The sequence below is a fragment of the Ceratotherium simum genome, chromosome 17, assembly GCF_057802395.1.
Source record: "Ceratotherium simum simum isolate JZ-2026a chromosome 17, ASM5780239v1, whole genome shotgun sequence".
Classification (NCBI taxonomy): domain Eukaryota; kingdom Metazoa; phylum Chordata; class Mammalia; order Perissodactyla; family Rhinocerotidae; genus Ceratotherium; species Ceratotherium simum.
Genome location: NC_141916.1, coordinates 20680029 through 20703005, shown reverse-complemented (window position 1 = coordinate 20703005; position 22977 = coordinate 20680029). Strand labels below are relative to the sequence as shown.

The window sequence follows — 22977 nt, the reverse complement described above, 5'->3', positions numbered from 1 at the left end:
AACATCATGCAGAGAATCCCTTCTCTGAGGAGCACATTCGTTGCCTCAGCATCCTCTGCAGAGCTGCTTTCACCTCCTGGTTCTTGAGGCTGTAGATGAGGGGGTTCAGCAAAGACGTGATCACACTGTACTGAATGGAGACCACTCGCTCCAACACTGAGCCCGACGTGGGGCTGATGTACCTGAATAGAGCCATCCCATAGAACAAGAGCACTACAGTGAGGTGGGAAGAGCAAGTGGAGAAGGCTTTGCCTCGGCCCTCAGAGGAGCAGATGCTCAGTATGGCAGAAATGATTCTGGAGTAAGAGAAGAGGATCAGCGGAAGTGTCAGCAGCCCTAGAAATGCACTGGACCCTGAGAGAAGGAACTCGTTGACAGTGGGATCAGTACAGGACAGAGGAAAGAGTGAAGGCAGCTCACAGCAGAAATGGGAGATGATGTTGGATCCACAGAAATATAACTTGTGGATGAAAAGATTATTCACTAGTGAGTTCAGAAACCCCGTCCCCCATGCTGCACTGACCATTGCAGTGCAGAGAGGTCTGTTCATGACCACAGTGTAGAGCAGAGGGTGGCAGACAGCAGCATGGCAGTCATAGGCCATGGCAGAGAGAAGACTGGCTTCGGCACACCCAGAGAGAAGAAAAAAGAAACTCTGGGTGACACAGCCCCACGCTGAGATGCTTTTCTTCCGAGACAGGAAGTTCTGTAGCATTTTGGGCATGGTAACTGAGGAGAAGCAGATATCTAGGAAGGACAGGTGTCCAAGGAAGAAATACATGGGGATGTGGAGGTGAGAATCTCTTCTGATCACCAGGATCATCGTCAGGTTCCCCACGAGGGTCAGGAGGTAAATCACCAGGAACAGCACGAAGAGCAGAGCCTGGATGTGGCGGTCAGTAGACAGCCCGAGGAGGATGAACTCAGTGAAGAAAGTGAGATTGTTCATGGTTGTTTACAGATTCCATGCCTAGAAAGAAATCAACTGTACCACAGAATCTGAGTAATTTCTAGTGATCAGAATATCATCCCCACACCCTAAAACTTCTCAAGCTGTACTTCTTTCAGCTTAAAAATAGAAAAGGAACAGTTGAGAAATTCTAATTGTGACTGCTATGGGTTGAATTGTGTCTCCTCCCCACAAAAATATGTTGAAGTCCTAACCCCTAGTATCTCACAGTGTGACCTTATTTGGGAATAGGGTCATTGCAGATGTAACAAGTTAAGATGAGATTGTACTGGAGTAGGGTGAGCTCTTAATACAATATGACTAGTGTCCTTATAGGAGAGAGGAGAACACCATGTGCAGACAGACACACAGAGGGAAGACAGCCATGTGACAACAGAAGCAGAGACTGGAGTGATGCACCTGCAAGCCAAGGAATGCTGAGGATTGATAGCCATCCCCAGAAGCTAGGAAGACGCAAGGAAGAATTCTTCCCTACAGGTGTCAGGGGGATCGTGGCCCTGCTAACACCTTGATTTCAGACTTATAGCCTCTAGAACTGTGAGACAATCAATTTCTATTGTTTTAAGTCACTCAGTTTCTGGTACTTTGTTACATCAGCCCTAGGAAACTAGTACAGTGACTTTCACAGTTTCTTCCCCTTGGCCTTCCCCAGCAGGTTACACTAATTCTGTCAGTGAATCTAGCAAACGTCTTTGGAACCTAGATCAGATTACACGCTTTGACCATTAAGAGTATACTTATGAAAACAGACAAAGGATACTTCAAATGAAATTGTTTCAGAAAAACATTTAGTTGCAAGTATTTTTATATTTAGGTTTGGGTCTTAAGGCCAAGAACTATAGATCTCACCATCTTATCATAGACACTCTGAGTATAGAAAAAGACGTGGACAAGGGACATGAACGATGATAATAGAGGTTTCAAATGGCTTTCCAAACGTTTCAAGATCCCTTCAAGAGTGCCCATCTCTCCAAACGCATACTAGCAAAGCTGGGAAAGTATTTGTGGGATTGAGTGGGAGTGCCTCAGGATAGTTTGCTCTGTCCTCAGGCCTGTGAGATGCTCTCACAGCATCTCAGAGTGGGGAGAAGGAGGCCCACAGAGACGAAGTGACTTGCTGTGCCTCACACAGCTTATCAGTGGAACAACCAGGAATTAAACTGAGTGCTGTGCTCTCAGTCCAGTGCTCTTTCTACCACACCACACTCAGCAGATGGACTACACATATATATATATAAATATATATATATATATTTTTTGAGGAAGATTAGCCCTGAGCTAACATCTCTTGCCAGTCCTCCTCTTTTTTGTTGAGGAAGATTGGCCCTGGGCTAACATCCGTGCTCATGTTCCTCTACTTTATATGGGACACCACCACAGTGTGGCTTGATAACCTGTGCGTAGGTCCACGCAGGGATCCAAACCTGGGAACCCCGGCCCCGAAGCGAGTGCGGGAACTTAACCACTATGCCACCGGGCCAGCCAGTGGACAATATATTTTTTGAGTCAATTAATGTATGTTTAGAAGACTATGTAGCTGTATCTTAAACATAGCACTATGCTTAAAGTTTTTTAAGCTGGATTTGAAAACTGAAAGCTGTGTGAACATGAGCAAGTCACTTAACTCTTTTGAAGGTCAATTTTCACATCTATAAAATGGAACAGTTATATCACCTCACGTGGTTGACATGACATGTAAAAATGCTTTTTAGTGATTGAAGACAAATTTTTGGAGTTGCTGCCTTATAGCTCTAATTTCTTTTATGGGGCCATCTGATGAGAGTGTGAGGAAAAATACAGCTGCTTGAGGTTCACAGGGTTTGGAGTAAATCCAAAAGAGAAAGGGGAATGTTAGACCTTATATTTCTTCCATGAATAACTTTTAAAATTTTGATATAGTCGAATTTATTAACCTTTTTCTACATATCTCCAACTATCCTGATCGTACTTGAAAGACATTTTACCTACAACATACTTAAAAATTCTCCCACATTTTTATAGTTTCATTATTTACCTTTAATCCACTTGGAATTTATTTTGGTGTAAGACAGGGATCAAGTTTCATTTTTAACAGACAGCTACCAGTTATCCCACCAGTTATATCCCATGTAGTGAATAATCCATCTTTAACTTATTGACCTGAATTAGCATCTTTCCCATATTCTAAATTGCCTGTGTACATTTGGCTCTATTTATGGGTTGTCTATTCTGTGTATTCATGCACCAGTGCTACACTGTTTGAATTATTGAGTCCTTAGAATATGTTTTAGTATTCTGAAGGAATTATTCCTTTATTACATTTTTTTTCCTGGAAATATGCTGAGTATTCTTGATATTTTGTTTTTCCTTTTGAATTCTAGAAACAAATCATGTAGTTCTAAAAGAGGCTGGTTGCTATTTTTATTGAGACCATGTTAAATCCATAAGCTTTTTAAATAGATATGAGATCTTCACTATATTAAGTTCTACCACTCAATAATATGATATGTTTGTTCATTTGTTTAAATCTTCTTTTGGGTCCCTTCATAGAATTTTAAAGTTTTCTTCAAAGAGTTCTTACACATTTTTAAGTAAGCTTATTCCCAGGTATTTTATCATTTTTTGTTTTTGCTACAGTACTGTTCTTCATTTATTTTCCTGTCTAATTGCATTTACTAATACCTCCAGGGGTATTCCATGAATATTTAATATTATATTCATTTACATAATAGTGGTTATAAAGGACTCCTTTTTCTGATATACAGAAATGTTCTTAATGTTATCCCATTAAGCATGATGTTGGCTTTGGAAATAAATACACATAAACAGCATGTATATTATTTATTTATATTCCTATATTATACATAACATATTAAAGAACTTTGTCCAAATTTAACATATAAGTAAGTGCAAACAAGAGAAACTCATTTATTAAAAGAAAAATGCCTCATTTTAGGTTATAAGCCAAACCCAAATATGTACCATAGGCAAGAAACACACATAATTAAACCGGTTCCAAAATAATGAAAGTACAAGGATAGATAAAGTTATACCAGATAAATGGAAACAAATGGAAGGCATGTGATTAAGATCAGAGTAACAGATAAAATTGAATATTACTCACATCAGAAGAGCACTTTATAATAATATGGACTATTCTTCATGATAAAGAGTTAATAATTGTGAGTAGCTCTGTTTCAAAAAAGAATTAACCTCCAACATAATCAGAAATATACTGAAACAAATTAATAAAGAGATTTTAATTCAATTATTCAGTTCTTCCTAAACCTAAAGAAGAAAAAAAAATGAGGAAGTAGATGATCTTAGTAATAAAATTTAATTATATAATTATAACTCTATAGCTTATAGAAGATTTTTAAAAATTGACTATATATTTTATTTGGCTAGAAAGAAAAACTTAATAAATCTTCCCCAAACAAAAAATATAGATGACATTTTGTCAAATGCAATAAAACTATAAATTAATTCCAAACTAGTAAACCAATCTTGCCATCTAGAACATTTTTATAAAAACTTGTGTCAAAGAGGAAATCAAACCCAAAATTTGAGACTATCTAGCAAATGTTTTGAAAAGCACTACATACCAACCATGATGGAATATTAATAAGCAGAAATAGGAAGAAAAATTCATAGTCTTAATTACTTGATGAAGAAAGAACAAAAATAAATGAATTAAGTATTATCTTAAAAGCTACTTAAAAAGCCAACAAAATAAATTGAGGAAAATAAAAGGAAAGAGTCAATAAAAAGATAAGCTGAAATAAATTAATTAGAAGAAACATCTGAATTAATAAATCCAAGAGTTTGTTCTTATGAAGAAATTCTGATTAAAACAAATAAACCATTAACTAACTTGATAAAAAAAGGAGAGAAAAATCACCAAAATGGGAAATAATAATGTGTAAATAACCATAGATACAGAAGAAACAGAAACTATTACCAACTAGTTACCATACAAATATCAGAAAAAATTGTTAAAAATTCCTCTCCCCAGTGCTCTCTCCTCCTTTCTCGTTGCCAAAAGCAGTAAGCCCAGGATATTTCATTGTAATTTCTACCAAATCTTTAAGGAAATGATAATCCCAATACTATATAAATTGTTCCATGGAATAGAAAAAGAAGAAAACTTCCAAGTTCTTTTTTTAAAGCAAGTATAACATTGACACCAAAGCTCCACGACATAGCCCAAAGGAAAAAACAAGACTAACACTGATGTAAAAATCCTAGATAAAATATTAGCAGAGAAAATACATCATGATATTAAAAAGTGATAAACCTTGACCTAATGCTATTTTTTGCAAGAATGCAAAGATAGTTCAATAACGGAGAAACTGAAAAATGATCTAATCATTTCTGCAGATTCGTTCAATATACATTTTGAATGCTTACCATCTGCCGTGCACTATTCTCATTACTGGGGACAAATTAGTGCATCAAATAGATTAAAATCTCTGCGTTCCTATTTGTTTGGAGCACATTTGAAGTGGAGAACTTCAAAGCTTGAACTTGAAATGCCATTTTGACGTAAGGTAAAGCCTATAACACTACACTATACTTTTTCAAAAAGAAAATCATAAACTCCATTTTGAGCAGTGACGTTGGTCCTCTGTACTTTCCTCTGTACTTTACTACTACTGCATCCAAGCACTCTTTCCAACACTCTCATACATTTAAAGATGCTATTTATTTTATTAATGAAACTGCCAATTTTGAGGTGGCCAAAACTTGGTTCATCTGTCATCACTCTCCTCAGCCTTACTCCTTACCCGCATCCCCAGCTCCACCCAAAGTGACCACCATGGAACACTTTAATCAAATGTGTTGAGAATATCAGTCCTTTGAGAAAAGCATTTTGGGAAATTTGCTTTAAGGTGTAGGAAAATGCAAGAAATGTGGAATTAAAAATTGTTTGATTGGCTTAGCATTTCAAAAATTTATTTCATTTTCTAACATATTTTCATTTAACTTCCATGCATGTCCTTGTGAAATCTCATTCTATGTCCATCTAGAGTCAGCAACTCCTAGAAAACAATTGGGTTGGAAGGAAGTGGGGACTGAAGACAGCACATTATAGATCACATACCAAGAACTTGGGTAATAAAGGGGGAAAATGTAACATGTTTACAGGCTAAGTGAAATGGACATCCCAGCACGCTTCTTTCCATTTGTAGATTGCCCTTCATTTACTGCATATTGGATTGTCACCCACAGAGGTTTTCTCACTCTCTGAGACTAGAGCTTGGCACTGGACAAAGACAGTGATTAATCCCAAGAATGGGCGTGTGATCTACAGAGAGCTGATCTAAGTCACTTAATGAGATCTGACATATGATACGAAAGTTGGAGAGAGAGAGACTGACTGACTGAATCTCTACCTCTGAGATTTTTAAACTGTAAGAAATACGTAAGTCTGGAACTGCCAGTGGACAACTTTCCCAGTGTGTGGCGAGAGCCTGTCTGAGAACGAAGTTAAAGCAGTGAGGTTCAGCTAAAATCTGAAGAGGGAAAAGTAGAGGACCAATGTCACTGTTTGAACACCTGGACCTAGCTGTGCCTGGGGCCGTATCAATCAAATCCTGAACTTTACAGAATCGACATAATAAATTCCTGTTTAAATACTAAAGTTAAGCTATGTTGCAAAGAGGAAAGGTCTGGACCCACCCTTGGAGAGAAGCACCATCATCCAAAGCAGTAGTTTACTGGAGAAAGCAAGTTTTTCGTGTACAAGAGGAGACTGAAAGAAAAATGGAACCACTGGTCTGGCCCCAAGAGAATCTCAGAGGGAACAAGTGATAACCAGTTTGAGTTCTGAAGCCTGAGATTAAACAATGTTGATTCCGTGCATAAAAATAAATGAAATAGATGAGGATGAAATACAAACTATAAGGTTTTTTTTTTCCAGAACATAGACAAAAGGGATAGAGAAATGATTTAAAAAGCGATCAGAAAGAAAATAACAGATGTGGAAGAAAAATAATTAGCTTTCCCAAAGAAGAGACTCGAGTAAATGGTACTGGACCAATATTCATTAGCACAACAGAGGAAATTTTTCCTGAATGTGAGATCTGACTCTGTTCATCAAAAATGTCATGGTGTAACATTCAGAATTCATGAAAAATGCCTAATAATTGTCACCCATCAATTTCCTTCATGCCGTGAGATGTTTGGATTAGATAATCTTTTGTTATCCCATTCAGCCCAATATTTCCATTTTTTCCTTGTTTTTATATTTTCATATTTGAATTAAGGACTTCGTATATGTATCAATACTTGGTTTACAACAAATACCTACTTCAACATAGTAAAAAACATGCTAGTTTTATTTTAAATAAAATTGATTTCAAAGGTATAGCTGTGTGGTTTTACATATTTAAAAAATAAAAGTAACTGATATAACTTTTACACTGTAACAGAAATATCATGAAATAATAAAAACAAACAAAAACAATAAAAAACCCCAACAACAGAAACTGAAGCTAGTTGGAGATCGATTTGACTCACTTTCAATCAAGTGTCCTGGTAATTACATGGGCAAACTGTATTTCTTCACCAATTCCTTTGGTTTGAAATATCAAAGATTAGAGAGGGCAGAAAAAGATGCTCTTAATTTAAGGATTTTTACCTCTACGTTCGTGAGGGATGTTGATATATAGTTTTGTTTTCTTGTAATATCTTTCTGGTTTTGAAATCATGGAAATGCTAGCTTTATAAAATAAAGTTGTGAGTATTTCTCTCTACTATTTTTGGAAACATTTTTGTAAGATAGGTATTTTTTCTTCCTTAAATGTTTGATAAGATCACTAGTGAAGGCATTTGAGCCTGATGTTTTCTTTGTGGGAAGGTTTTTAATTACTCATTCAATTTTTAAAAATAGATATAGAGCTATTCAGATTATCTTTTCTTCTTCTTCCTGTTCTGATAATTTGCATCTTTTAAGGATTCTTTCCTATTTCATCTAAGTTGTCATTTTTGGTAGCCAAAAGTTGTTTATAATATTCCCTAGTTATCCTTTTAATATGAGTAGGATTTTTGTTGAGATTTCTCTTGCATTGTTGATATTGATCAATTTTGCTGAAGTGTTATACTTTCATTGATCTTTTTAAAGAAAAAGGCTTTTATTTAATTTTCCTCTATTTTTTTGTTGATTATGTATTTCCTTGACTTCAGTTTTTATTCTTATAATTTTCTATTTTCTGATTATTTTGAGCATAATTTGCTCTTCTTTTATTAGCTTCTTAAGGTGGAAGTTTATGTCATTGATTTTAGACTTCTCTTTATTTCTAATATAAGCATTTATATTCGATCAACGTGCTGCTTTATCCAACAACTTTTTAAGATTGAGATATAATTGACATATAACAGTGTAAATTTAAGCTGCACAGTGTGTTGATTTGATACATTTATATATTACAATATGCTTACCACTGTAGTGTTACCAAACACCTCTATCACATCACATGCTTATAATTTCTTTTTTGTGGTAAGAGCATTTAAGATCTAGTCTCTTAGCAACTTTGAAGTATATAATATAGTATTGTTCACTATAATCACTGTGTTGTGTATTAGATGTCCAGAACTTATTCATCTTCTAACTGCAAGTTTGTACCCTTTGATCAACATTTCCCCAATTCTCCCACCCCCTAGCCCCTAACTAGCATTCTACTCTGTTTCTATGAGTTCAGCTTTTTTAGATTCCACATATAAGCAATATCATACAGTATTTATCTTTCTCTGTCTGATTATCTAACTTAGCATAATGCCCTCAAGGTCCATCCATATTGTAGCAAATGGCAGAATTCCCTTGTCGTGGCTGAATAATATTTGATTGTATATATGTACTACATCTTCTTTACCCATTCATCTGTTGATGGGCACTTAGGTTGTTTCCATATTTTGGCTATTGTTAATAATGCTGCAATAAACATGTAGTGCAGGTATCTTTTTTTTGTTTGGTGAGGCAGATTCGCCCTGAGTTAATATCTGTTGGCAATTTTCCTCTTTTTTTTTTGCTTGAGGAAGATTAGCCCTGAGCTAACATCTGTGCCAGTCTTCCTCTATTTTGTATATGGGTCACCACCACAGCATCGCTGATGAGTGGAGTAGGTCCACACCCAGGATCCCAACCAGCGAACCTGGGCTACCGAAGCAAAGCGTGGAACTTTAACCACTCGGCCATGGGGCTGGCCCCCTAGATATCTTTGATATCCTATTTTCATTTCCTTTGGGTATAGACCCAGAAGCAGGATCACTGGATCATATGGTAGTTCTATTTTTAATTTTTGAGGACCTTTCATGCTGTTTTCCATAGTGGGTGCACCAATTTACATTCCCACCAACTGTGCATGTGTTCCCTTTTCTCCACATCCTGCTGGCACTAATCATCTCTTATCTTTTTCATGCTAGCTATTCTAAAATGTGTAAGGTGATATCTCATTGTGGTTTTGACTTGCATTTGCCTGACCATTAGTGAGGTTGAGCTTACTGCCTATGTTTTCTTCTAGGAATTTTATGGTTTCAGGTCTTACACTCAAGTCTTTAATCCATTTTGAGTTAATTTTTTTGTATGGTGTAAGATAGTGTCCAGTTTTATTCTTTTGCATGTGGCTGTCCAGTTTTCTCAACACCATTTATTGAAGAGACTGTCCTTTTTTCCATTGTATGTTCTTGGCTCCTTTGTCATAAATTAATTGTCTATATATGTGTGGGTTTATTTCTGTTCCATTGATCTGTGTGTCTTTTTTTGTGCCAATACCATACTGTTTTGATTACTATAGCTTTGTAGTATAGTGTGAAATCAAGGAGCATGATACCTCCAGCTTTGATCTTTCCCAAGATTACTTTGGTTATTTAGGATCTTTTGTGGTTCCACACAAATTTTAGGACTGTTTTTTCTAGTTCTGTGAAAAATGCCATTAGAATTTTGATACGGATTGCATTGAATCTGTAGATTGCTTTTGATAGTATGGACATTTTAACAATATTAATTCTTCCAATCGATGAGCATGGGATATCTTTCCATTTATTTGTGTCTTCTTCAATTTCTTTTATGAATGTCTTACAGTTTTCAGTGTACAGATCTTTCACCTCCTTGGTTAAATTTATTCCTAGGCGTTTTATTTTATTTTATTGATGCAGTTGTAAATGGTATTGTTTTCTTAATTTCTCTTTCTGATAGTTCATTCTTAGTGTATAGAAATTCCACAGAAGTCTGTATATCGATTTTCTATTCCTGCTACGTTACTGAATTCATTTATTAGTTCTAATAGTTTTTGGTGGAGTCTTTGGGTTTTCTATATGTAGTATCATGTCATCTGCAAATAGTGACAGTTTTGCTTCTGATTTGGATGCATTTTTTTTCTTTTTTTTCCTAATTACCATGGATAGGACTTCCAATACTATGTTGAATAAAAGTGCAAGAGTGGTGCCAGCCCAGTGGTGTAGCAGTTAAACTCATGCGCTCCGCTTCGGTGGCCCGAGGTTCGCAGGTTCGGATCCCGGGCACAGACGTAAGCACCACTCATCAAGCCATGCTGAGGCAGCATCCCATAGAGAGCAACTAGAAAGATGTACAACTATGACATACAACGATCTACTGGGACTTTGGGGAGAAAAACGGAAAAAAGGAGGAAGATTGGCAACAGATGTTAGCTTAGGGCAAATCTTCCTCAAAAAAAAATATGCACACGATAAGGACTTACAAGGAATTAAAAAATGGAAAAATAAATAGCTGAGTTGTTACAGTGGTAACAGAATGGACAATTGTTTTGATTTTACATTTTTCAAAATATAGTTTTTATACTTTCAATGAAAAATATCTTTTTGAGGGATAATATACAATTTACATTCTACCCTTTTGCTTCAAACTCAGCCATTAATTAAGCCCAAATTCCAACAAAGTATATGCACCTCTTTCTCTTTCTCTTCCCATTCTATTTCTGCCCTGCATGGTCTCTAACAAAACTGAACTTGGTCTGAGAAGCCATTTCTTCAAGAAGGAATCTTAGTTGCTCAGTTGGAGAATGGAAATGGCTCAAGTTGTTTGATTTTTCTATTAGTGATTTTGCTCTTGCCTGTCCTTTGTCTACTAGCTCTTTAATCCCAAATTCGTAGTCTAGGAAACTTGGCTGGAGGAAGTGGTCCTGAAGCCACTGGGAAGGTTGGAGACTAGGGCTTCTCTGCATTGAAAAATCCCTGGTAGAGAAGGCATAAAAAAAACCCTCTTTTTAAGGGAAGAGAGTGTGTTGAAGTGAAGGATGCTGTGCTCTTGTGGAGTGGAAAGAAAGGAATATCAAAGATGTTCTTTCTTCTCCATTTCTCACCCTAGTTGCAGACTTTGTGGTCTCCCTGAGTAAACCTCTGTAGCACACAAGGTGTTTAGGCTTTTAGATGAACGCAAACTTTTAAAAAATCTTGTTTTATGATAAGAATGTAAAGGAAAGTTATAGATTTTATCTCTGAAAAATTCTAAGGAGCTGCACAATTTGGCTGTACTTTCTACAGATTTGACCTTGCTTAGAGATGGCCCCTGATTAAATGTCCTCTCAAATTAATTTCAGCTTAAGATGCTAGCATTTATCAAAGGGATCTCCCACCTGAGAATACTCCAAACTCACTCTTACCCATAATTGAGAAATGCTCCATCCACCAGCTACAGCTCCCCTCTCTAATCAATCCCAAAGGAATCTTAACCTTTTATTCAGAATCTGATAAATAAAGGAAAAGGACAAACAGATTATAGATTAATAAAGTGACAAACTGCTCAACCTCCTAAATATCTCATCCCAGCTCTGTCATGACCTACTTTTGTGAATTTGGCAAGGCACTTTTTGTTTCTTTCTGAGGTCAGTTCCCTATGCTGTGCAATGAAGATTTGGAACAGATGCCTAATAAGATTCCTCCCATCTGGTGGGATGCGAAGGACTGAGAAGGACTGTTGAGTCCAGCTCTTCCTTGGAAACCTGAGTCACTGCCTTCTGCCTCACCTTGGGAGGAAAATGATGTGTGATTCTCAAAGAACTCAGTTAGGTCTCAAGAAAAGCTGGTTTTCTTTCCCAATGAGTTGAAAACTGTGTATTTGATACAGTCAAGCAATAGTCGCTATGTGTTTAGTTTTGAATAAATGATACTGGCCCTGATATCAGTTCCCCTACATTAAACCCAGAATATATGGGGTTAAAACCAAAAGCACTCATGCTCTTTCCCTGCTTCTCTAAGTTACATTCATATGTAACTATTGGTTTTTTGTATCCCTGAACTTCACAAGGCAGATAGAAGTTACTAATTGTTAAAAGCTCAGGTGGCCTCAAGCTGGGCTTGCACTGATGGTTTGACTAATTACCAGTTCTTGAGTACCTGAGCTGATTCTCAGACCTCAACTCCTCCGCTTCCTGGTGCCAGAATCCACCATCCACCACAGAGACAGAGATGGTTGAAGGACACCCACCTGCGATTCCCTTACCTCGCCATCCTCCTCCCTGCCAGCAGCCTCACAAGGCCAAACGCAGGCTGATGGGAAAGCGCTGACCAGTAAGGCCACGGGCTCCCCCTCCCTACAAGCAGCCACATCCCTCACAACCTTTAAAACCTCTTGCCTCCCAACTTTCGGGGAGATGGGACAAATTTGAGAGCTCTTGTCTCCCGGCTGACGTCATCCAAAATAAAAACTCTTTCCTTGCCATAAGCCTGGTGTTTTAGTTTTACTTGGCCCCTCTTGTGTGGCGGGTAAAGAACCTGGGTATATATGCAGTAACATAAAGGCTGATGTTGTTGGCATGCGCGGGATCTGGTTTGAGTCAGTACCTGTTAAGAGCCTTTGACCATCCTTCTTTTCTTCCTCCTTTATCTCTTTTGGTTCTGAGAAGGGCTCCTGGCCAGATGGTGTGACTTTTATCATTTTTTCTAGTCTTCTTCTACTTGGTAACCATATGCCAGGCTGGCCCTTAAAAAGGGAGAGTGAGTAATGAGAGCACCAGAGTGCTGGGGACTAATCTGTACTCATGGGGAAAGTAGTAATAGTTAGTTGTCTGGGCCCCTGGCACTCCTGCCACTGTTGCAGCTGGGGAAAGAGGAGGGTATGGGGTGGGCACTGAGGGCCTATAAACAGTTCTGCTAGCCAGCAACCAGACTGGGATTTCCTCAGGTTTGGCAGAACTTGAGCCTCACTCCCACCCACACTCTCTCACATACGTACAAACGAACAGATAAGACTCACTTCTAGAATCTCAGGATTCTACGGAGCATAAAGGATCAAAAGGATCATTTTATTTCAATCTGCAATCTGATGCATGAGCCCCATACAGCATCTCCCATAAGCGTCCGTCCAGCCTCTGTCTGAACTTCTTCATAAACTCTTTTCCATTAGCTAATGCAGAACATATTTAAAGTTTGTCTCTATCCTGCCTAAAATCCTGACATTGTATTATTTATGTGACCGTTTCCATAAATACCTAAAAAAGCTTTAGTATTTCTCATCTTAAAAACAAAATAAAACTGGCCCAACCCCGTGCCCTAGTGGTTAAGTTTGCATGCTCCACTTTGGTGGCCTGGGGTTGCAGGTTCAGATCCTAGGCACATACATACACACCGCTTATCAAGCCATGCTGTGGCAGGCGTCTCACATATAAAGTAGAGGAAGACGGGTACGGGTGTTAGCCCAGGGCCAATCTTCCTCAGCAAAAAGAGGAGGAGTGGCAACAGATGTTAGTTCAGGGCTAATCTTCCTCACCAAAACAACAACAACAAAAAACCAAAAGCAACAAGCAAAAACAAAGGAACAAAAAACTCTCTTTACTCCACATCCCCTAAACCCACTGCTCCATTTTCTCAATCTCCTTCACAGAAAAACTTCTCAATAAATTTATCTATGGTTGCTCTCTGTACTTTTTCACCTGCCGTTCTCTCCTCATCTTAGTCCAGCTAGTTGAAACTTCTCTTGTCAATATCATCAAACACTTACAAAACCAATGTTGGAAAATTAATGGTAACTTTTCTGATTCTTTCTTACTTGAATTTTCAGTGGTATTCAACACAGCTGACCTCTCTATCCTCCTTGAAGCACTCTCTTTTCTTGGCTTTTGTGATACAGAAATTTCCTGATTTTCTTCCTTGCTCAAGGGCTGCTGCTCCAGTTTCTCTTGCTGAGTCATTCTCGACTTGAACTAGAAATTCCAGAGTGCTCCAGAGCTCATTCCCAAGACCTCGTCTTCACTTGATTTTCCTTAGATGTCCTTTGCCAATCTCAAATTTCCAAATAGCACATATACCCCAAGTATCAGCCCTGACCTCTCCCTAGAACTTCAAAATAATATATACAACTGGATACTTGACATTCCACTTGATATCTAATAAGAACCTTAAGCAGATTAGCCCAAACACAACTAACCAACCAGCCAAGCTAACAAACAAAAATCAAACCCTCAATTTTCACGCTCCTAATGTGCATTTCCCTCAATCGTGCCAATTTCAGTAAATGATGCCACCATCTGCCCAGTTGCTTAAGTGAAAATCTAAGATTATCCTTGAGCCCTTTCTTTATTTTCCAGTCTATATCTAATGTAGCAGCAAGTCCTATAGCGGTCTTCCAAAACAATCCCAAGTTTGTCTACTCTCTTTTTCTCTGAGAAACCTTAGTCAAAAATACCATCATATTTCACCTGGAGTACTATAATAGCTCTTAATCGTTATCCCTGATTTCACCGTTGTACTTCTATAATTAGTTCTGCATAGAGTAGCCAGAGTAATCTTTCAAAACTCTCCTGCTTAAAACTCTCTCCTGTCAGTGAGAATCAAATATAAACTCCTTACACCCCGGTCTAAAAGTTATTACAGGATCGCTGACAGCCTTTCTCACTCATCACTCCCTGAACTTCAGCCATGCAGCCTGCTTTCTGTCCCCGATAAACTCAAACTCTTTCTGCCCTGAGAGCACTAGCTCTTTCCTCTGCCTTGAATGCCCTTCCTCCTAAAGATGGTGGGCTTCTCTTGTCATTCAATTTCAGCTCAAACAACAGCTACTCAGAGAGGTCCATACAACCCAAACTAAAGAACCAGACAGTATTTACCACGTCATCCTAATGTAATTCTCTGCATGGAACTGATCACTATTTGATATTTCATTTTTCAGTGACTTATTTGGTTTTTTTTTATTGTTGATTTCACCTCACCAGGTTGTGAGCTCCATGAGATCAGGAGCCTTGACTGTATTGTTCACCATGGAATTCCTCAGAATGCAGAACAAAGCCTGATTTAGCATGAATTTTGTTAAACAAAGGGTAGGTCAGGAAGCTCTTACTCTTAGACACACCAGCTGAATTGATCACACTAAAACATTATCTTTTGAAGACTTAGATATTCAATGATTAGGTGGCTGGAGAAATGTTATTAATTTTGACTCAATGTTTCCCATTCTAATGTGTTTTCCTTTTGTGTCCTCTAGAAAACTCAAGTGAGGCAAACAGGGATGGGCTCAATTTATCTGCTTGACTGGTTCAATATTGTCCATAAAGCTCAGCATTAGGGTTTCCTCAGCCTACTATTAGAGATTTTTTAAAAAATTGTGGTAATTGGGCCGGCCGGGTGGCGCAAGCGGTTAAGTGCACGCGCTCTGCTGCGGCGGCCCGGGGTTTGCCAGTTCGGGTCCCGGGAGCGCACCGACACACTGCTTGGCAAGCCATGCTGTGGCGGCGTCCCATATAAAGTGGAGGAAGATGGGCGTGGATGTTAGCCCAAGGCCAGTCTTGCTCTGCAAAAAGAGGAGGATTGGCAGATGTTAGCTCAGGGCCGATCTTCCTCAAAAAAAAAAAAAAATTGTGGTAAAATACACATAATATAAAATTGGCCATCTTAACCATTTTTAAGTGTACAGTTCAGTAGTGTTAAGTACATTCACGTCATTGTACAATCAGACTCAAAAACTCTTTTCATCTTGAAAAAGTGAAACTCTTTTTTTTAAGAAGTCAATTTTTTAAATTGTGAAACCAGTGTAACAACCCTAGACTTAGTGAAAGTGAAATCAGTAAGTAAGACTCTGCAGGCCCCATCCCCAACCAGCACCAAGGCCTCTGTTTGGCCTGACCCTAATTCCTCAAGCCCCCAAAAGGACAACTATGTGAAGAAGCCAGGGTTAACCTTGTGGCCACTTTCTCACTGCAACCCTCTCTATCCACTCTCAATTGACACACACACCCTGGGGCAGCAGGCTGGGTCCAGGCCCAAGGAGGAAACAGTGAGGTTCCCAGGGTGGCAAGGAATCATAGCCACACCCCAACCTGCTAAAATCTCAAGTTAGCAAAGGAAGAGAGACGGAACACTGTCTTGCCCACTTGCTCTTCTGCCCCCGGCCACTCCAAACAACAGTCTCACATCCCTGACCAGTAACACAATGATTCTGAGGTGCCAACGGGAGAATAATAACTTCCCATTTCCACTTTCTCCCAGCCCCTGGCAGTAGAAGGCAAGCACCTTCTACTTTCTGTCTCTATGATTTTGATACTCTATATACCTCATATAAGTGGAATCACACAGCATTTGTCTTTTTATGTCTGGTTTATTTTACTTAGCACAGTGTCCTCATGTTCATCCATGTTATAGCATGTGTCAGAGTTTCCTTCCTTTTTAAGGCTGAATAATATTCTTATTAGAGATTGTTAACCTTACACTCTTATAAAAGCCACAGATCACAGAACCTCCTTATCACAAAACTTAAAGGTAGACTACTTCATTTTTCTTTGACACTTCAAGGTCAAGGTCTTTGACACTTCAAGGTCAATCTTATTTCCACCAAAGTGCCATTTCCTCCAAGTCCTTCCAATGTCTTTAATTCACTGAATATGGTTGTTATGTTCTCTGACTCAACAATCCACAGTCTGCTTATTCCTCAAGCTCTACTTGCTCTCTCCCCATCCTTTGCAGTGATGCATTTTCTCCAAGTTCCTTAGGCTATAGGAGCATGTTCAACATGAGTTCCTGCTCAAAGAACAAGAGCACCCTAGTGAGGTGATTTTAGTACCAGGAAGCCTCTTTGAGACACCACCATTGTATTTACTGAGAACCAACTCCGTTCTGCTTTACAGGTGTTCAAGAGTCACATTCAAGGAGAGATATCCTGAAGGCTTAGCTTGGGTCTTACGTATTTATCTTTGGCAGTTACTCTCTCAGGAGGATGGGGTAAATAACTACCCCAACTTGATTTCCTGAACATCCCAGGACGCTCTGACTGACAGTCCCAGTTGTCTATGTGGACTACTGAGTAGCACTTTTTCAAAGGAAGTGTGGATTGCTGTAAACAAGGAAACCAGAAGGCATGTTATTTAGGCAAAACAACAAAATCCAATGCACTGTGAATAGTAAATAAACATATTTATAAAATAATCTCACAACAGGGATTATTTGGCCGTCCTGTTTTTTCTGAGAATAACTAAGACTGAGTCATCACTGAAAAATAGTTCCTTAACCTATTCTGAAAAAGGAAAAACAACAATACATCTCATGGACCATCTGGCTTCAAGGGTAATTAGGAAATTTCCCTTGATGTCTAACCACCAAACACCTTACTGTAGTTTTTCCCTCACCTTATCTGTGTCTATGGGCCATTCATTATAAACTGAAAATATTTCCCAAATACTTCTTTTAGAGCTTTCTTCACCTCCTTGTTCTGCAGGCTATTGGTGAGGAGTGATCACGGTGAACAGCAAAAAGAGGATCAACTCCAAGCGGGAACCTGAGGTTGGCATGAGATAGCATAAGCCTCCTGAGCAGAAATACGAGATCACTATAGTGAGAAGAGAGGAATAGGTGGAGAAGGCCTTGCTTCTGCCTGTGCTGGGGTTGATGCTCAGGAAGGTGGACACAATGCAGGTGTAGGAGAAGATGAGGAGGAAGATAGTCCTAAGGCCATGTATGACATAAGACCAGACCAGGACAGTGAGATTGGTGGAGACACCAAGGCAAGCCAGAGGGAGGAGGGAGGGCAGCTCACAACTGAAGTGGGAATAGTTTAGGCCTCACAGAACTCTAATTTGACAGCTCCAAATATATCAATGAGAGCATGCAGAAAGCCCAAGCCCCATGAGGCCAACACCAGTCCCACACACAGTTGGTTGGTCATCACCTGATTGTAGAGCAGAGAATGGCAGATAGTAACATTGCAGTCATAGGCCATTGTTAGGAGCAGGAAGGATTCAATGCCCCCAGTGGAAAACACAAAGAAGACTTGGGCCATGCAAACTGCTACTGAGATTGTTTTCTCTTCAGATAAGAGATTTTCCAGCAATGTGGGCACTGAGACTAAGTGAGGGGCAGACACCTGGGAAGCAAAGTTGTCCCAGGAAGAAGTACATAGGTGTGTGGAGGCGGAAATCAGTGCTGATCACCAGCAGCGTCACCAGATCCCCCATGAGGGTCATGAAGTAAACCCTGAGGAGCAGCACGAAGAGCAGAGCCTGGATGTAGGGGTCAGTGGACAGCTCGAGGAGGATAAACTTGGTGACGGTGCTGTGGTTTCTCATAGTCAAACAGAGAAAACTTTCCTTTGGAATAAAATAAGTGTTTTAAAACCTCATTTTATTCCTCTCTATTTCCTCTGAGCCTTAAATCCTTTCCCTATACATGCTATTTGTTGACTCTGGAATCCAGGTTCAAGTTCTGAACCGCCTTCACTAGCTCTCTGGACTCAATAACATCTTTGATTTTCTTATATTCTATACCCTCTACCCTAGGTCAATCTGATGTCATTAGGTCTTTAATAAAATACTTAGATGGAAGATAGATCGCAGCATTTGCTGATGCAGGGATAAATTGCTAATGTAGGAGTGAAAGGGATGATTGAAGGGCTGAATTTGTTGCAAACGGGGATGTCAATAGGATCCAGAGAATGAGTGGAGGAGTTTACCTTGGGAATAGGAATTCTTTATCCATTGTAAGAGGAAGGAAAGCCAAGAATGTGAGGAGAGATACAGAGAAGATGGGAGTTTTAGTGTCTGGAAGGGAAGGGAGTTGCCTATTTATTGCCTTTCTGTTGTCAATAAGGTGCAAGGTAAAGTGAGGGTACACAGCGGGGAGACTGGTGTTAGAGATATCTACTTTGGATTGGTTGCAGTGGTGAAGTCTAGCCAAGATTTTTGGTTATAAATTTGAGTCCAGGGATCATTGTGGTGTGATTTTTCTCCTGTTTGCTATATGCGGAGAATAAGTTGCATTTATATCAGAAGGCAAAGTAACAGAAGAAGAGATGGCTTATGGAGGTAAGAAATTTCCAGGTGATTCAATGAATGAATCTTGTCTGTGTAAGAAAAGAAGTAAGGGTATGAGTGGTATGAGAATGAAAACGTGGTAGATACAAAGTACCTGTGTTCTCAATGCATGTGAAGAATGGTTGGCTCAGGAACGCTAGCTTAAATGAATCAGAAAAGAAGTGACTGAGATAGGAGAAAAGTGTTCAAAATTGAGGTTTTTGAAGGTGATGACTGAGTGTGTGAAGGAAAACATCCTTGGAGGCAGGACACAAGGAAACCAGAGACTTGGTATTATTTTAATTGAGATGAAGAGGATTTTTTTCTGTTGTTTATTTTCTCCTCTTCTCCTAGAGAAGTCACATGACGTTAAAAATTTTAAAATATGTTAAAGTTTTACAATTTGAAAAGTAGAGCACAAGGAAGGTAGTCCAGAGATACCCCAGATGTTCTGCTGTGGGAAAGCACCTGTCCTCAATGGGTCATGATTACTTCTTTCCCCTATAGATCCATAATTAAGCTTTATTCAGTAGTGTTATATTCAGGCTCGGTTACTTTCAGTATCTTCATATCAGATTTCACTTCTTCTAACCTAGAATACTGATTCACACACTAGAACCTGCCCAACTTCACTTGCTCTGACCTGACACAGACATAAACTCAGACTTAAGATCATTGTTCAAAGTTGTTGGCTCAGTCAGCTGGTTTGTCCTGGCCTTCCCTGTATCTGGAGTCTAGGACTCTAGGCTGACACAATAAATTACTTAAAGGAGACTGAGACTTTTCTGCCATTGTTTCTTGACCCAGCAATCAAGCCCTTGTTAGATACCAGGTCTAAATTACTGTGAACATAATCCACTGAAGCAATCAGTAGATGAGGTGGCAGAATTCATTCAGATCCAGGGACAAAGATGTTTAATCAGCTTGTAAAATCTGCAGTGAGGGGGCTGCCCGGTGGCTTAGTGGTTAAGTGTGCACACTTCGCTGCGGCGGCCCGTGGTTCGCAGGTTTGAATCCGGGGCACGCACCAACACACCACTTGTCAAGCCATGCTGTTGCAGCATCCCATATAAAGTAGAAGGGGATGGGCACGGATGTTAGCCCAGGGCCAGTCTTCCTCAGCAAAAAGAGGAGGATTGGCATCAGATGTTAGCTGAGAGGGCTGATCTTCCTCACAAAAAAAAAAAAAATCTGCAGTGAGAACTGCTAGGGAAGAGTTTGTTCAGTTTATTGTTTATATTTTTTATTTTCTGTATAATGTGATATTTTGACATCTTAAAAACCTTTCTGGCTGGGGAGAGACTGCCCTCACCAGGGCTAATTCTTAGAGATAGCAAAGGGCTCAGCAGAGAACATGCCTTTGATATGCAAACTAACCAATCCAGAGCCATGCCTCCTCTGTCTGGTTTGTATACCCCAAGAGGCAATATTCCTCTGCCTTAATCATCCCAGATCCAGGTACCAGGCACCTAGGGATCACCTCTATAGTTTAGAGCCTGCTGAAATTATTCAAACTAGCCAGTCTCAAACTGTTTACCGTACCCTGCTGTGCTTTTCCAGTGAAAACCACAATAAAGGCTCTAGGCCATGCTCTCTCTCCCTCTTTCTGCCTCCTGTACAATGCTGGTACTTCCCTACGTGGCCCTGTGTGGCATGCCATGCCCACTGTTTCTAGGACCTGTGAATATAATAGACTTTGTTTTCCTGAGCCTCTCCTGTGTCTCTTCTTATGGCTGCACCTGATTGACCATCACATAAAAGAACATTCAGTTTCAGGAAAGAGTTAGTAAGTCCTGAAGAAGGTAAATATTTTCCCTAGATTCTACACTATCAAAGAGAAAATGAATTGCGACGTTGTGTTTAAACATCTGAGTACTATCAAGCATTTCCGTTAAGTGCTCCAATCTCTCATCTGAGATAACCCCTGGAAAAGTAGCTGCAGAGAGAATCAACTCAAGAAATCCTTCACCCTAGTGGTAAACAGAGAGGCAGGCTACACAGGTGATTTTAGGGACAGCACAAATAAGACCTCCCTTCTCTCAGTGTCCAAATATGGCCTTACTTACACCATTAGGTGTAGAGATTCTTGGAACTGTGGAAAGATTTCCAACCTTGGAACTAAAGCTCCAAATTGAAAAAATACGTAGATTGCTAAATTATTTTCTCATAGGCTGTGCCAAGTGTTAATATCACCAGCCAGAGGCTTAACAGCTATAAATAGAAGAGCAGGTTTTTGTGTAAGGGCTGTTAAAAGGATCATGAATGATCTCCCTAAAGCAAAATATTCACTTCCTTTTTTCCTGTAGCTGATTTATTTTTCCTGCCTGAAATTTCTTCGTTCAGAATTTCTTTCTTCAGACCGTGCATGCAAAGTTAAAATGCAAAGAGCTCTAGGAAGCAAGGAACATAATAACAACTGTCAGTTCATATCAACAAGCCATAGACTGGGTTTATTGGAATCTGTCAAAAGAAGTGCTACTTTAGAACAGCTCCTTGCAGAATGTGACATACAAGAAGTACTTAGCATAGAGACTTGAAGAACCTGGATGAGCTGGAAAAGAACAGAATTTCAGTGTTCTTGGAAGACATATAAAGATAGGTTGCTCGAAGTGAGCAACTCAGGGCTCTGTAATAGCGTGAAATCCTTGAGTTATGGGAATGGACTGGTCTAGGAAGAAGAGAACCAAAAGCAAATGTAGGAAGATATTAGAGACAAAATTTACGTAGTGTAGAATTTTGCCCAGAAAATGCCTGAATCTTGTATCTTTTCCATTTTCTGTAACCCATAGTCCTGATAGGAGGACAGAATTGGAGACTATTATAAGAGCAGAAAAATTATGCTCTGGAGTCCATAGAAATGGAGTGTTGGTTGAGATGATCTATTGAGCCACAGGGAACTCAAAATATCTTCTCGATGTCCTCTCTTTTATCCTTTACAGCCTGGGTAGTGCCACAATGCTAATATCAGCTTCCTGCCCATAAAGAAATGCAGACTATTTGCTTCAGAGGCAAGAGAAGGCAGCAGGATATATGAAAATTAAGACAGTCTTAGAGACATACCTGGGGTCAAGTCGTCAAGTCCTATTTCTGTTTCTTACTAGCCATATGATCTTTGGAAAGTTTTTAAGCCTTCTTTATCTCAATTTTCTGATCCATAAAATGGCAGATAACAATGCCTCTCTCGTACGGTTTTAAGAAGTTATTTATATAACTTATATATGGTGTTCAGCATGAATTGGTTATGATTAAACTTCTATGTTATTCATTGCATTAATTTTAATCCCTCAATGTTTCCAAGGAAGAGAAGAGTTAATTCTGAGAGCAGATCAGAACATGCTAGTAAGTAGAGAATTGAAAACCAGATCAGGGAGGGAGAGATGGAGATGGGTGGGGGGAGGATGATCTCACTGTGAGAGCAGAGTTTCGGGAAAGCTCAAAGATAAAGTACAGAGCAAGGGAGACACAAAGAGGAAGAGATGAAGAGAAATGCTAAGTGACTCAGGAGATATCAAGCAGACCTAGGTCTCCTCTTCCCTGATGGAGAGAGTCCCTAGGTGCTCTGACCTGTTAACTGAATGTCTCGATAAACCTTCATGCAGGAAGAAAAGAGCAACTGTCTTTCTCTGAGAAGAGGCTTTTGTTTATCTACATGCCAGTATTGGAAAAAATAAATATATTAGTTCATGTGCCAGGAGGCTTGCAGGCTAAGATTTCAAAATTCTTTTCTACATTCTTATAACCTTGAGCTGCTCTGAATCCAAAGAACATTAAAGAGAAATA

The 22977-nt window shown here is 39.2% G+C and overlaps 1 protein-coding gene and 1 pseudogene across 1 annotated transcript; both read right to left on the bottom strand.

Annotated features, from left to right (window-relative positions):
* Nucleotides 1-4: 4 nt before the first annotated feature.
* LOC101402440 (olfactory receptor 5BS1-like) lies at nucleotides 5-949 on the bottom strand. Its single transcript, XM_004429428.1, has one exon. It carries the CDS (start codon nucleotides 947-949, stop codon nucleotides 5-7), a length of 945 nt encoding a protein of 314 aa, XP_004429485.1.
* Nucleotides 950-17549: 16600 nt separating this feature from the next.
* LOC147914746 (olfactory receptor 8S1-like) lies at nucleotides 17550-18474 on the bottom strand (annotated as a pseudogene).
* Nucleotides 18475-22977: the final 4503 nt, after the last annotated feature.